Source organism: Nicotiana sylvestris, chromosome 4 (assembly GCF_000393655.2).
Source record: "Nicotiana sylvestris chromosome 4, ASM39365v2, whole genome shotgun sequence".
NCBI lineage: Eukaryota > Viridiplantae > Streptophyta > Magnoliopsida > Solanales > Solanaceae > Nicotiana > Nicotiana sylvestris.
Window position 1 is genome coordinate 87,546,119 of NC_091060.1, and position 16,401 is coordinate 87,562,519.

The 16,401-nt window shown below is 31.4% G+C and overlaps 1 protein-coding gene across 1 annotated transcript; it reads right to left on the minus strand.

Moving 5' to 3' along the window:
• Positions 1–9,240: 9,240 nt before the first annotated feature.
• On the minus strand, positions 9,241–13,215 carry LOC104220350 (trihelix transcription factor DF1-like). Its single transcript, XM_009771192.2, has 2 exons — positions 12,420–13,215; positions 9,241–11,615 (listed from the first exon to the last, which is right to left on the minus strand). The coding sequence occupies exons 1-2, from the start codon at positions 12,731–12,733 to the stop codon at positions 9,875–9,877; spliced, it is 2,055 nt and encodes a 684-aa protein (XP_009769494.1). The 5' UTR covers positions 12,734–13,215; the 3' UTR covers positions 9,241–9,874.
• Positions 13,216–16,401: the final 3,186 nt, after the last annotated feature.

Genomic DNA, 16,401 nt, shown 5'->3' on the forward strand with positions numbered 1-16,401 from the left:
ACAAATGGGCGGGTTAGGCTAAATTTGGGGATCAAAATGGGTTAAGTCAATGAATAGGTCATTATCCAACCCAGTCCAAAGTGTACTTAGGCTAAAATGGGCAAACAATGGGTCATAACCCAACCCGCCCACCTTGACCCATATTTTAGAACTATATTCATCTTGCATTAGAAAACCTTTTAACTTAAAATGTGTAAGTTGAAAATTATTTTGCGGGTGGGGGGTGCAGAAAAACGAAAAAACAGAAAACAGAAAATTGGAATTAAAAAAAAAGTAAAAAAAAATTTTTTGAGGGGGATTGCACCACGGAGGGGGGGAGGTATAGGGTAGGGTGGGTGGTGCAGAAAAACAAAAAAACAGAAAATTGAGAATACAAAAACAAAGTAAAAAAATTTTTTGAGGGGGTTTGTGGGGGGGGTGGGGGGAGAGGTTGGGTGGGTGGTGAAGAAAAACAAAAAAATTGAAAATTGAAAATATAAAAAAAAGTAAAAAAAAATTGAGGGGGGTTTGTGCGGGGGTGGGGGTGGGGGTGGGGTGGGGGTGGATGGTAGGGTGCGTGGGTGGTTGGTGCAGAAAAAACAAAAAAAAAACAGAAAATTTAAAATACAAAAAAAAAGTAAAAAAAAATTTTTAGGGAGTTTGCGCCGGGGAGAGGGGAGGATGGGTGGGTGGTGCAGAAAAACAAAAGAATAGAAAATTAAAAATACAAAAAAAAAGAGTAAAATTTGGATAACTAATTAAATTTCTAGATAAGTTGGGTTGAGATCCTTTTATTTTGGGTGAGTTTCATAGGTTGTATTTGGGCTACTTAACGGGTCAGAATGAGCTATAAAAATAGAAAAATTGGCATCCAATAACAATTCATAATAGGAATTGGCAATTTTTTAGTCTTATAATAGGTTTGGCAAAGATAGTCCCAAACAATTGGCATTATATAGCCAAATCCTAAAAAAAATTACTCTCTTTTATATTCTCTCTCAAAAAAAAACTGCACGCTTATTTTGGCTTCTCTCCCCTTTCTCTCCTTGTATTTCTTCTTTTATCTCTTCTCTTCTGCTATCATAGTTTAGCAAAAATTCTTGCAAATTTTGCAAAAAAAAAATCAGTGGGATGAAAAGGTAAGGTTGATCTCACATCAGAGAAAATCAGAAGCAAAAGCTAAGCGAGAAAATAGATATTTCAACTTTGTTTTTCTTCTCACTTTTTTGGTTGGATTGAATGAGTGGGTGTGATTGAAATTGGTTGAAAATACCTAAACGATGCTATATACAAAATTTGAGTAAGATTAGCAAAAACTAAGAGAGAAAAAATATATTTTAACTTTGTTTTTCTTTAAAAAATATATTTCAACTTTGTTTTTCTTTTCTCTTTCTTTTTTTTGTTGGATTGAATGAGTGAGTGTGATTGAAATTGGCTGAAAAATACCTAAACGAGGCTATATACAAAATTTGAGCAAGAATAGAAGTGACTTAGACTGGTTTCAGGCAAAAAATCAAACCTAAAAATCCAACTACGATATGTGTATATCACGTTATATATCGTGTACATCAATTTATATCATACACAAGTTTTTAATGACGTATGTGTATATCACTTTGTATATCGGTATATAGCACAATTCTTTATGGACGCCCATGTATATCAGATTGTATATCGTATATATAACACAAAATTTCATGGATATACGATGATACACATAATATACATGAGATATTACTGATGTACATAGAGATATACACGGGTTACAATAGAGGATACACATGTGGAGTCGTCTTGAACTTTAGTTTTCAATCTAAAATGTGTTCTACAAAGAAGGAAAATAAAATTGTAATAATTTTTTTTTGATATACACATTATTATTATGTTATACACTGTGATATACAAATAATATAATTATTAATTATTGATCAATAAAGGAAAACAAATTTTTGATATAGCATATTTAAGCAAGTTCTAAAATATAAAAAATATAAATATAATTGTGGAGTAAAATACAAAGAAAATCAATTTTTGATGTACACAAAGAAGAAAAATAAACTTATGATATCTATTTTGGTATACATATGTCTGATGTGCTATACACTGTGATATACAAATAATACAATATTTTTATTGTGATATATATTTATGTAAAGGCAGCAATAGCTATATATATAATTTTATATTATTGATATACAAAGAATAATATTATTTATATACAAAGAATGAAAATAAAATTTTAATATACATATTGGTATAGACAACAAAGAAAAAAAATGTTGTGATATACATATTATTATTGTGATATACATTTATTGGCTATTTGATGCTAATATCTATAACTAGGACTATTTTCTGCCAATTATATGAGTATGTTGTTATACCATGCCAAAACCCCCAAAAAATAATGGGTTAACTTGGGCTCAACTCAAATTGACCCATGAGCTAAAATAATTTTTAGTCCAACCCATTAATCTCTGGGCGGGTTAGACGGGTTGGATGTGTTTGGGCTCAAATTGTCACCCCTACTTCTAATCATGTCACACTTTATTTTTGAACAATTTAACCTTAGCACTCTTAGTTTTTAAAATTAATAACATGACTTGTTTGAACATACTTGATAAAATTTTACGTAAAATATGAGAGTGATGAAGAGAGTATATGCTTATTCTTTAAAAGTAACATTATTAACTAGAATGTCAGAGTTTGACTCCGTCACTCTTTAACTCAACTATCTCTTGCTTCTTTCCTAGGCTTGCCTGGGAACACAATTAGGAACCAAGTAAACAAAATAGGAGTAGCCCTTCAAATGGCAATCAGCTACAATAATTAATTTCTAGAGACCACTCAATTGATTGCCACTATATATTTAATTTGTTTTCTAGGAATAATAGAAATATACTAATACAGTCATGGAATGTACATATATATGTCATACTTCTCGATTAGGTATTTTATAACTCAGTTTTAATAGTAAGAACTATTATTAGTTAACTAATTAATGCTCCAAATGATTCTTTTGAAGAAATTACTAATCATCAGAGTCAATTGTCTCCAAAATCTTTGGTCTATATGTGACACAACTGATTGGGCTTGAAGCCCACTATAAGAGATTTGGTCCACAGACGTACTATCAATTAAGGAATCTTTACACACATAGCCCAATTTCCCTATTTAGTTAGAACCACAAAGCAATTCTCAATATCCTTGGTATTCACAATCCTTACATAAAATTGTGAACAAATATAACATTATACAATATAAGTAAAAATGTATCACCTTATCCTTTTTTTCTCCCCTCCCTCTGACACTACTAAAAAATCAGATTTTAGCGTCGGATAAATTCTGTAGCTAAATAAAAAATTTCGTTGCTAATCTCATTTTGCGACAAATTAGCAATAATTATTAAGAAATTCTGCTAGCTATGAACGTTTTAGCGACAATGTTCGAAGCTAATTCCAGTTTGTTTGCAGTGTGATGTCATCGAAAGGTTGAAAAACGATGAGTAGATAAGAGTAAATTACATAGCATGATATTTTCAATTTACTTTTATTATTATTATTATTATTTTCATAGCAGATTATTATTTCAGAACCCAGTAACTTAAAAAGAATTAGATTCCCGAACCCGTAAGTTTGAAATCCCGACTCGGCCGCCTCTGTCGGTATTAACTATTGGCATTGGAGTCCATATTAATCATGATTCACATTAGAAAAGGCTCGTTAAAAAAGAAAGCGCAAACGTTTTCAACGAACTATTACTTAGGAAACAGAATTAATCGCATGAACAATTTGTTCAAATTCATTCAATTTCAACCATAAGAAGAATTTTACTACTTCTACTATCATGAATCATGCCTTTAATATGGATTAGGAGCTTTTTCTTCCGTGGTGCTAATGATTTGTCTGTTAAAAAACGCTTCATGCTTTTTGTCTCCTTTTTATCTTTATAAATAATGCAACACATGTAGGAGGGATTTAGGTCAATTTTAAAAGCTTTAGTCAAAATAGTTTGTAAATTGAACAAGTTTCCTTTTTAGAATTTGACATTTGAACATTGTAACAAGCGTAGAGAGGCATATATATATATATATATATATATATATATATATATATATATATATATATAAACGGCAGTTAGGTATCATGATTCATACTCGGTAAAGAATTTCAAAGAAGTCAAATGGCCTATTTCGTCAAAAGAAAAAAATGCCTATTTCGAATAAACGTTTCTGCTCCGCATGCTAATTTTATTTTAGGTATGCAAACATATTATTAAGCGCATAAAATTTTTAAAATCAGTTAATTTGAAATAAAGAAATGTGTCTTTTTTTTAAAAAGACTAAAAAGGTAGGAATCATATAAATGGAACAGACCGAGTTATTGTAAAATGTTTGATATCATGATTTTTGTTCAGGTTTGATAGTGCACTCACTTAAAAGGAGCTTATTAATTTTGAAACCTGTGAAGTTATATTTTCATTTTTATATCAATTTGATTGTCGACTCACTTAAAAGGAGTTTATGTCATGTTATAGTGAACGAGTTGCCCTTATAAACAGGAGAGGAGAAGTGGGCGGAAGGGGGTTGAGCTGAACCTTCTTTGACCGAAAATTATAGTGCGTATTTAAGATTTTCTTCTTATAAATGTTGAGTCTTACATCGATAATGAATGGGATGGGTGGTCTCCTTATATTGACTTGGGCAATCCTCACCTCTTGAGCTAGCTTTTGGGGTTGAGTTAGGTCCAAAGTCCATTTATCAATAAATATGTGAAATATTGAATTCCCTTGATTTTTTTGTGAATTTATTTTTTTATTATTTAAATTCTCTTGATAAAAATCTTATTTATGCCTCCGCTTATAAAGGATAGAAGCATCACCTAGAAAGCCAAGATGTCATCTCTCGTCATTAGTAAAGCCAAAGTTGTAAATTTAAGTAGTGAAAAAGAAGAAGAAATCAACCTCAAATTCTGTCACGTACTCCCAAAAAAAAAAAAAAAAAATCAACTATAAATTCTGGTACCAAAATTTTAAAAGTGCAGTAGGCATTAGGCAGAACTAGTTGCTTGGCAGTGTGTGAATTTTTTTGAAAAAGTGGAGTAACTAAAGATGCCTTCGTACATTTAACTGAATTTGGTACGTCCAACACATCATATTTGTACTAATTAAGGTCCCCCATTGTTTTACTGCACTTAATTATTCACGGTACTGTCTCTTATGTTGCATCAACCGCCTGTCTTACTCTCTCGTAGATTCCTCTTACCTAACAACAACAACAACAACAAGTGTAATTTCACACAGTGAAATTTGAGGAGGGTAATACGTACGCAAATTTTATCCTTACCTTATGAAGGAAGGGGGGTTGTTTCCGATAGACCATCGGCTCAAGAACAAAAAAAAACATAATAAATAAACTGTAACAATGACAAGAAAATAAGATAGCAAAAAACAAATGGCACGACCTATAATAGCAAAGGAACTAGGAATGCGAAGCTATAAGAGAAGTGTGAAAACAACCGGTAATAATGCCACATCGTCTAACAACAATTTTTTTTTTGTTCAACATCTCAAATTTGGGTCACAATGGATTATTTTTCGGTTCAATAGGAATTCATGCACTAAATGTTATCTCTATATATAATTATAACTCAAAACATGATTAATACATACTCTAATTTACTATTTTATACAAAAAAAATATTTATAAACTTGAACTTTTGACTTAGAAATAGTACTCCTTTTTCTTATTGATGGAGACATGAGCTCTTGTATTTTCCAAATGAATTGAAATTCAAAAATAACATGAGTCTCCAAGTCAAATAAGAATGAATGAGAGAATTTCAAAAAATGTCTTTCATTAGTATTCCCAAACAGAGCTTTATGTCTATTAATGGAAAGCTAAATTAAAGCTGACTAACAAAAAAATACTGTCAAACTACGCTGGGGTTTGAGCTTCTGCAAAGTTCTCTTTTGCTTATTTCTCTTTGTTAGTATCTAAATTTAGTACTACATATTTCAACTCCATTTGCATGTAAGACGTCATAAAGCCGAAAGTATATTTCTGGTTTTGATGATCGCCAGCTTTAACACTGTTAGAAGCAGCAAAGGAAAAATCTTGCAGCTCTAGTTCTCAATATATATATATATATATACATACATACATACATACAAAACACATCCATTTTATATATCCCCTTTGAATTAAATTAATCTTTGTGTCCAATAATCCTTAAATTTGAATCTTGAATTCATTCCGCACACGCTGACGTTTTACTTGTGATACGTTATTACTCCTAATTATATGTCTACACAAATACATACGTTAATTTGCAATTAGCACTTTACATTATTCAGGGCGGAGGTAGTGCATACTCGACGGATTCAATTGAACCTCTAACTTTTGACGCAGAATAAAATTTTATATGTAAAAATTTATTAACATTGCAAAATTATTATATATGAACCCATAACTTTAAAAAATATAATAGGTTCAATACTAAAATTTTTAAAAGTTAACCCCATAAGATTTAAATCCTGAATTCGTTGATCGTCTCTGACATTACTCTTTATTACTTAACCAGTTGAATAGAGAGCCGGCTTAATTGTTTTGAGATAAATCAAAGGGGATTGTACGAACACTCCCATTTGAATGAGGTAACTTTTGAAAACATATATTCCTCTTGTGAATTGTGGAGCTGTTAGATAGAGAAGTATTTTTGAAAGAAAATAAAATATGACAGAATATATGTACTTTATTACAATCCCTTGCTGTATTTCATTTCAATTAGCAAGTAGTACTACTTCGAATAGATGAGATTCTTTTGGATTGTGGTGGGGCCATGTGGGACCCAAGAAAACTGATTACTACTACTACTACAATAGGACCTTTCTGACAAGTAATAAAAAAAAGGAGATCAGATATGAGTTGGTAATTTCTTAGAGAGAGAAATATACTTTAGAAGTTTCATTCATTTTGTCCAGAAAGGAATTGTTAGTAAAACTGTATTGAAGGTTTAGATATGATGAGAGAGATACATTATATTGAGAGTGTGTGAGAAAAGTTCAAAAAAAGGAGAAGATAAGACTTTAAATATGAAAGCAACAATATCTGCTGCTGCTGTCAGCTCTTTGCATGTGTGCCCCTTTCTCGTGTGCTCCTCTTCTTTTAACACTACTACTATTACTATATTACTATTAATTTCCTGTTTTACTTCTTTCTTTATTTGTTTTTAACAGGATATTGAAGTTCCATTAAATTTAAATTTGCACTAAAAAATTTCATATTGGGGTTAAAATACTATTTTCTAATAATGGCTACCCATACTCAGGACTAAAATATCTTGTTAAGAATAAAAGAATACTTATCACTCTATCATACTTGGTACTATACCCTGCTTTACTACTGTTAACTGTTTACTATATAGTAGAATAATTAAATTTTTTTTGTCGTCATGTATTACTATTCATCTTGAACCCCCATTTTCTGGACCCAACTGCACAAAATGGATTAATTGGGGCGATCAGGGGAGAGGGGTGGTTAAGGAGAGTATCAATTTTGAGTTCTAAACTCGATCTTACACATTTCAATTAGTAATAATACACAGGGGTGTCAAAATAATTAAAAAAAAATAGTTAACGACCCATATTATTCACTAAGAAATAAGTTGGATAATAAACTTTTTAAAAACGGATCAAATATGTTTAAAAACCATATTATCCATTTAGAAAATAGATAACCAGTGGGTAACCAATGAGTCTAACTTTTACATTTGTAAAGCCTCAAATTAGGGATTCCTCAAGTTAGGGAAACTAAGAATTCTCACAAAAGTGATCATATGCAAGAAGTCATGGATAATATGGTTACCCATATTATCCGCCGGTTAACCCGTTTTTTATCCGTGTTAAATAGGGACCGGCTCGATAATTTATCCATTTTTCATTATCCGTTTTCGACCCAAACTATATCCGACCCGACGCACCCCTTTGTCACTCCTAGTAATACATAATAAGATTTTTGGCGAGCACGTCCACATTTTTACAAATACAAGTTACGTTGTGCTAGGACTAATTTGGGTGTATTATCAGTTTTAAGATGTGACAGAAACTATTTATATTATATGGATTTTAGAAACCATGCTTAACCGGATTGAAACGAAAAAAAATACTGAATTTGTGAAACAAGAAAGCAGGAATATATATATCAACTACTATACCTTTAACCCTACACATCATGTGAGAAGAGGAACAAAAGGCATCTCCATGAACTAGCTAGCTACACTACTTATCAATAATTATCTTCTTCTTTTTTTTACACCATCCATATATGTATCATCATTATTCTTTCTTTACATGAATAACCATTATATTTTGTGGGCTATGTGAAAGTCAACACTTGAATGAAAATAATGCACATTTCACTTATAATGATTTGAAGTTTTTCGAACCCCTTCTTTGTAGTTTGTATGACCCCACTCCATATAGTATTGCTGCATTATTATTGCTTGAGGGCCCCATTTTTCTTATATTGAAGAATTTACCTTACGAACTGAAAGTTATTTTCTTATATTGAAGAATTTACCTTACGAACTTAAATTTATAATTATTATTTTATCAGGTTAAAAACTATATATTTATCATTTAAAACTTACATATAATTATCTTATAAATATTAAACTGTATAACTTTTTTTTACATTATTCACATATATAACTTAAACTCTATACAAGATATACTTTCTAGCATACTGCAGTCAGCCAGTCCTTATCGAACGGGTTAGCACTAGGAAAAGATTTTTTTTTTTTTTTAAAGCATTTGTCCAAACTTATACATCATTGATCATGAGAATTAGTTCCGATGACTTTTACTCACTGATCTTTTGTGTAAGTGTAAAACAAAAACTATTTTAAAAATATGATCAGAGATGTGATAGTTGTAGAAATAATACAAAAGAAAAAAAAAACAAGTTCTAAAAAAAATGAAGAAATAATACTAACATTTACTAGATATCATTTGCAACATGGACCCATTTGTTGTTATGTTTATTCCTCTTTCTTCTTTTGTTCTATGACGGAATCAAAGTACAAAAATTTACTAGTAGATGTTTTTGCAACTTGGGGTGAAGTGTTGCCTCACATATTGGAGTACGTGAATTTTTCTGTATGTGCTTGTTTGATGGAAGAAAAAAAATTTTAATCTTCAATACATTCTACAAGATTATCAAACCATACTACTTGACATAACAAAAGAATTTAAAAAGATGAATTGAGTAACTATTTTCTAAGTAGATTTAATGAAAAAAGAGAATAAGAATGTAACTCTACTTAACTATTTCTCACATTTACACCCATGAACAAAAAGGAAATATATAAAAGAAAAAAGACGTAAAAAAAATTACAGACTTTGTCCCTTCATTTTGTTCCTTTAAAAATCACCCTTTATGTCCCTTTTTCTCTTCCCTCCCCTTAATTCCCTCAATAAACTTTATTTTGATAATTAATAAATAAACAATGGAAGTTCAAATAAGCTTATACCACCAAAAACTACACTATACCCCGTTACCAACATCCCCAACTCAAAAAAAGAAAAGAAAAAAATAAATAAAAAAAGAGGGTTTCAAGAAAAAAGAAAAAATGAAATGAAGTCTAAATGATGGGTCAATTTGTTCACCTTTTCCTCCAAATGAGCTATTTTTCAGAGTGACCGTCTTCTCATACCAACCGGAATTTTCTGAGATCTGATCCAATCTGACACTTTCCTGCAAGAATCTGTTGACCCCCTTGCTATTCCCAATGTTGAGTCACTTACCCACATTTTTTTAAAAAAATTCCGCTCTTTTTGCCCCCACTTCACTTCTCTTCTCTTCTCTTTCTCCCTTTGAGATCTGTGCTAAGCTCGCTCAAACTGTCGTTGTAGCAGAAGCTGTGGTGGTGGTTGTTGTGTTGGCTGCTGCCATTGATGATTGCTGTTTGTTTGCCACTATCTCATACGCATTTTCCTCATCCTCGTCTTCCTCGTCTTCATCGTCCTCGTCTTGATCCATGTTATCACTCTCGTGGTCGTGATCCATTCGGGTACTTTCATGGTGTTGTTGTGGTTGTTGATGATGTGGCGGAAGCGGCCATTGTTGTTCTGGACGAGCCATGATCGGCATCATTGGGTTGTTTTCAGGGTTTAATGCAAACCCACTTGCTGAAGGATTACTGAATGAAGAAGATGAAGTTTCGTTCTTAGCTTTCTCCTTGTACAATGCGTCGAGCTGGTGGAAATATGGGCAAGTCTTGGAATCTTCTGGTCTCTTCTTGTTACTCTCCTTCACTTTCTTGAAATACTTGTTGATGTTCTCCCATTTCTCTTTGCATCTCTTGGCGTTCCTGTTGTATCCAATTTTTTTCATTCCAGCTGATATCTCCTCCCAGAGCGGCCCTTTTGGTCCGTTTTCTTGGTACTTAACATCTAGCTGTGTTCGAAGCTTAATCAACGCTTCAACTTCTGCTTTAGGCCATCTTGAAGAGCTTGCTGGAGTATAACCCTCGCCCCCGTTATCACTTTTTGGTGTTAATTCCACGTTCTTGGCTGGTACTGGAGGTGTTAGTGGCAGTGACTGTGCTGGTACCGGAGCTGGTATTGTCCCTGGTAACGATATTGGAGCTGGTGTTGCGGGTGATGGTTGAGGTGGCGCTGGTGATAGTAGAACAGTTGGTTGTGTTTGTTGCTGCACTACTTGTGAACGTGTTGCCGGCGGAGGTGGTGGATTTTCGGGCAATTGTATTTGTACTTGTGCTGATGGAGGAGCAACATTGATGTTACTTGGAATTTGGATGTTTTGCTGTTCAGTTATCTTTTGCAAGAATGAAACAACAGCTGCATCTTTAGCTTCTGCCATTGATCTTTCTTGGACCAAAAGATCATGTTCCCTATTCATTCTTGCCACTTCTTGTACTCTCCATGCTTCTTCTCGTACCATCCTGTCACGCTCTCGTTTCTCTAATGTCTCCAAAAACCTTCTTTGCAAATCCTCTTGTTTGTCAATCACATCCTTCATCAACCTCTCAAAAAAATCCTTCCATTTCCTCTTCTTCTTATGCCGCCTTTGTATATCCTCGTCTGAAGAAGTAGATGAAGAAGTCGAATACGACATTGCTGAAATATTCTGATGGGATGGAAAATTTGTATTTGCTTGAAGATTATTTATCGGATTATTAGCTGGTTGTGGCGATGGTGCCATTGAAGAGCTTAACGGAATATTTTGGTGAGAGGTAGTATTTTGATGAGAAGACACAAAAATATTATTTGGTGGCGCTGATGAAACAGTAACAGTAGTAGTAGTACCTTGTTGTTGTGAAGCTGGGAGTTGAAGATTTATGGTATTAGCATTTCCAGATGGCATTGGCATGGCCATATTTATAGGAGTAGCTTCCAAAGGAGGTGGTGGGGGACGAGAAGAAGTAATTGGTGGTGGCAATAATAAAGAAGAAGGGTTATTTTCAAGAGCTTCTAATTGTTCAAAGAAACGATAAGTTTTGCCATCTGCTTTAGAAGCTCGACCATCTTTAGTTCTCTTGTGATACTTGTAAACATTCTCGAATTTCTCTTTACATTTCTTGGCACTTCGATGGAAACCGAGGTCCGCCATTTTCCTGAACATTTGGCATTAGAGAAAATGGTAAACACACAAGTACAATAACCAAAACCAAACTCCAATTTTTTAATCCCTTGATTATTGAATTCATCAATAAAACAAATTTCGATGTGGTACTAGTACCATTTACCACATAAAATAAACATGAAGATTAAGAAATCACTAATCAAGATTAAGGTAATTGAGAGTTTTAAAAAAGGGTTACTGAAAGAGACAATAGAATTTATTGGAACACTACAGAATTAAGCACATTTTTTCTCCAATGGAGAATTAAGAGAATAAAATCATGGGGCAACATAAATCTTGTATTTACTTGTATAAGATTTTGATTACAAATCAATCTTATTTGCTGAATTTGAGAGGAAGGAAGAAAGGTAGTTCATAGAACTGGAATTCTTAAAAAAGATAAGATTGATATCCAAAAATTCTTGCTGGGAATTGGAAGAGAAAAACGCCAAAAAAAAAAAAAAATGAATTTGGCCCAAAACCCGGAGGGAATCTGAATTCCCTCAAATTTGCTGTATTGTAGTGAAATGAACTGAAAAAACAATGACCCTTTTAATCAAAAAGCAATAATTCAATGGAATTCTGATCCATCAATCTATCTTTTCATTTCCCAAAAATAAATACTACTCACTCTTTAATTTTTGTTTTTCCCAAAAAGAGGAAGAAAAAAAGATTCTGTTACCATCAATTCAGTGCATCATGAAACTGATGATGAGGGTGAGAATGAGAGAAGAAGTAGCAATAAAGAAAGAAACAACAAATGATTTAATTTTAGTAGTAGTAATAATTATAGTACCTGGAAACTTCTTCCCATAAGGGACCTTTAAGACTAGAATCTCTAAAAACAAGGTCCATCTCCGACCTTATTTTCAGCAAAGCTATTGTTTCTTGTCTTGGCCATCTATTTCCACCACCTGAATTCCTCTCTCCTTCTTCCATATTTCTTATTGCTCTATCTTCTTCTGTCATAAATCCACCAGATATTGAAATTCCGCCACCTCCTATAGCTATTTCACTACTTCCTCCACTAGCTGCTCCGCCGCCGCTTTCTGGATTTTCTCCCCCACCTCCTGAATTAGTACTGCTTATCATCCCAGAAACTCCTAGCATCTTTTTTTTTTTCTTTTCTTTTTTGTTTTTCTAAAAAGAAAAGAGAGGAGTACTGCTACTATATTTCTACTTCTTATTAACCCCCTCCTCCTCCTCTTCTCTTTCTCTTCTGTGCAGCAATTACAGCTGATGAATAATAGAAGAAAAAAAAGATGGTGAATTCTGAGGGGTTTTTATGAAGATGGGGGGTGTGGTGAATTTATTAATTTATTTCGGTGGGATCTGCCTGTCAATCTCACACCTCTTAAAATACAAGAAATACATAAATAAAAAGGGTAGACCCAGAAATATTTATATTAAAAAAACACCCTTTTGCTTCTTTTAGCTATGGAATCTTCAGATTTCTCTTCTATTATTGTCAAGAAATGGTTTTTCCTTTCAAGAAAACTAGAAGGGTCACTTTGGTTTCACTCATGGTAACAAACTTTAAATAATTGTGGGAATTCAAAATGGTTTACGTATATGTATATGTAGGTATAGCTAAAAAAAAAAGAAGGGTGTATGTTTTATATATAAATAATGGAAGATAGATGAGTAGAAAGAAGAAGAGAAGCTAGCTACAGCTGCAGATAGCGACGATGAAGATAATAAGTTGGTTTTTGTCTGTCCAGCTAAATATAGTTAAAAGCCGGCCCATGTAGGTCACCTTTGCTTTTTAGCCATTTTGGATTTCAGTGGCTCTTCCCTACACTTGTTAAAATTAATAGACCAATTTTTAAAATTAAAAATTATTTCTTCAATTCCGTTTTACATAACACTATTACGAATTATATAATTTTTTATATTTCAGATATTATTATTTTTAAAAAAATTTAATTTCTTAAAAATATTAAAATCGATGCCTAATTGAATAATATATGAAATGATTTGACCATCTTACACAGAATTCCTTTCACTCTTTCTAAATCAAAGAGTAAAAAGTAAAAAAAAAAAAAAATTTAAATACATTGAGGGTGGTGGGGTTTTGGAGAGCGGGGATAATGGAATGACCAAAGTACCCCTAACTTGAATTTTTGGACCTTATTTTAATAATTGATGCTAATCTGGACTAATTTTATATTGCTTTACCTGATGATTGATCTGGGATTTGTGTGATGTAATCCCGGGATTTTTCGATCCGGGTTAGTAGTCTTGATTTTCCCAAAACACCCTCGAAAATTGTTAAGAGCTTAGCAAAATAAAAGTAAATTGTCAATGGTAAATTAATGTGTGCTAGTTCGCTTTTTCTTACTATATTTATTTATTTAAAAAAGCTACAAACTTTTTATTAAGTTAATTGGGTTAGACTATGGTGCTAGTGCAGCCACGTTGGTTTAGGGGACCCTAGCTAGAAATTTTTTAAAAGTTTGACAAAATTGGTTAAATGTAGTGTTCAAAAAAAATTGCCACAAGTGGAACAATTGAATTTTTTTTTTTTTAAAGGTGGGATCCATTTGTTGAATTAAACAAGTTAGATGTAGGTCATATTATTAGGCAAACCCATTTAATGAATTGTAGTAAATAGTGTCCAATTCCGTTAGGTCGCAACCTACCGTAATAAATGGTCTACAATTTTCACGACCAAGTTCTTACCATTTCCTTCATTATTACTTATATTTTTTACAGTTTCTTTAAAATGGGAAAAATAGGTATACTCTTTAATATATAAATATATTTATTTATTTAAAATTTGAAGATTTTGTAAATTTATGAAAAAGAATATAAGGATAATGTGTTACCGAATTAAAAATATATACATTTGGTAAGCCAGTATTTTTTAGTAGTTAGTTGTTATGTAACCCATGTTCTTAGATTTTTGTGATATTATGTAGATATGTTAGAATAGAATTATCAAGACTTACCATATCAAAGCCAAAGATGCTTTCCAGTTTCTTTTTTTTTTTCTTTTTGCTGGTTACCTTTTATTTACGTAAATGTTTAATACATTACTATTATCAATCTGGTACGAAAAATTATGATAATATTACGTAATCTTGGAGTATTACATGACATAATATTCCCAGATTAATATTACTTGTAGATTGTTTGCAAATTGTCATAATATTCTTCCCATTTTCTTTTCTTTGTAAACGTTAGTGTTAATAAAAAAAAGTTAAACTTGTTAGTGTTAGTCTTTTCTTTGTAACCCTGCATTTTTCTAGCTTCTCGGAAATTTCCGTCCGTGTACTTTTTTTATTTACTGAAATTAATACTTTTGAATTTTTGTCTAAATTATTTTACAACTAGTTTTAAAGTACGCGCGTTGCGCGTGTTATTCATATCAATGAATATAAAATTTGAAAATTATACAAAGATTATCAAACTATGTGATGAGTTATAAAATAAGAAAAAAAATTAAAATGTACAAGCTTAATAAAGACTATTGATCCTTTTTAGCCAACTTAATAAAGAAAAAAATTATATCACGCAAAAGTATTCTAATGCCTTTACATAACTTCGATATATGAGTTGTGCATTTGCTTTAATAGCTCAAATAGAGAATAATATGTTGACTTGTATTCAAGTATCATGTAAAATATACTATGTTCTCATAACCTTAAAGAAATAAATTCTATTTGCTCAAAGTACCTAATATAAATTTCATGTTAATCTTATTGAGTTCAAATTGAAAAATGCGAAAAATAATAAGATACTCCATATATTGTTAGATATAATTAATATATAAAGAATTTTATTATATTAGTAATACTAAAATCCAACAAAATTTATTTCTAGAAAGAAATAAATGATATAAATTTAATCATTATATCATTAAGATATAAATTAAATTTTCTTAAACATTATTTATATTGTTAATGTACTCAAAATAAGTTAAATTATTTACGTTGTTAGAGTATTATTTAGCTGCAAAATTCTAATGTAGGATATAGTGTTGGAGTACAAACCCATAATCAAACATTAGTAAACAACTATTAAATAGAAAATTATAATTTGAGATTTTAACCAATATAAAAAATATGCATGTACACTTTGTTTCGGTTATATAAACTAAATTTATTAAACGTGTATTTTTGCATATCACACTTATAAAAGTTCCCAAATGTTTTTTTAGATATTTCAATATAGTTAGTAATCTTCCTTAAATATGTAGTATACGCTTGCAAATTTTATTTTTTTAAAATCCTAAATATTAGGAACTTTTACATTAATTATATAAGGAAATATATAATAACAATAATTTTAGTTGATTTAAAATCCTAAATTTTAGGAAAAATTATCAAATGACAATTTTGTCTAGTATGAACTTTATTTTTTAAGGGTGTAAAAGGCGAACGACATTTCGCTAAGGCCCTTCGTGCTTTTAATATAATATATAGATGAAAGGTGTTTTTACTATTTTTGTTATCTTTATATTGTTAAACGTTTATGAAATAGTCTAATATGATCAGTATAATACCTAAAAGTGCTTGTCACGTATGGCAGTCTCAATTATCTAATATTTTATTTCTGACATGTATTTTAAATTCTTAATCAATGCAACTGAATTTACAAATAATATTACACACCTTCTCGATATCTAGCCTAATGCTAACTGAGCATCACCAAATTTTTACTGATTCTTTCTTTCTTCCTTCTTTATTTTTATTTTTCTCCTTTGGAATAATTTTGAAATTCGTTGGATTTCACCTTTAATACTTCTTTTTTGGGGTGTTCTTGTTATGGAGTTT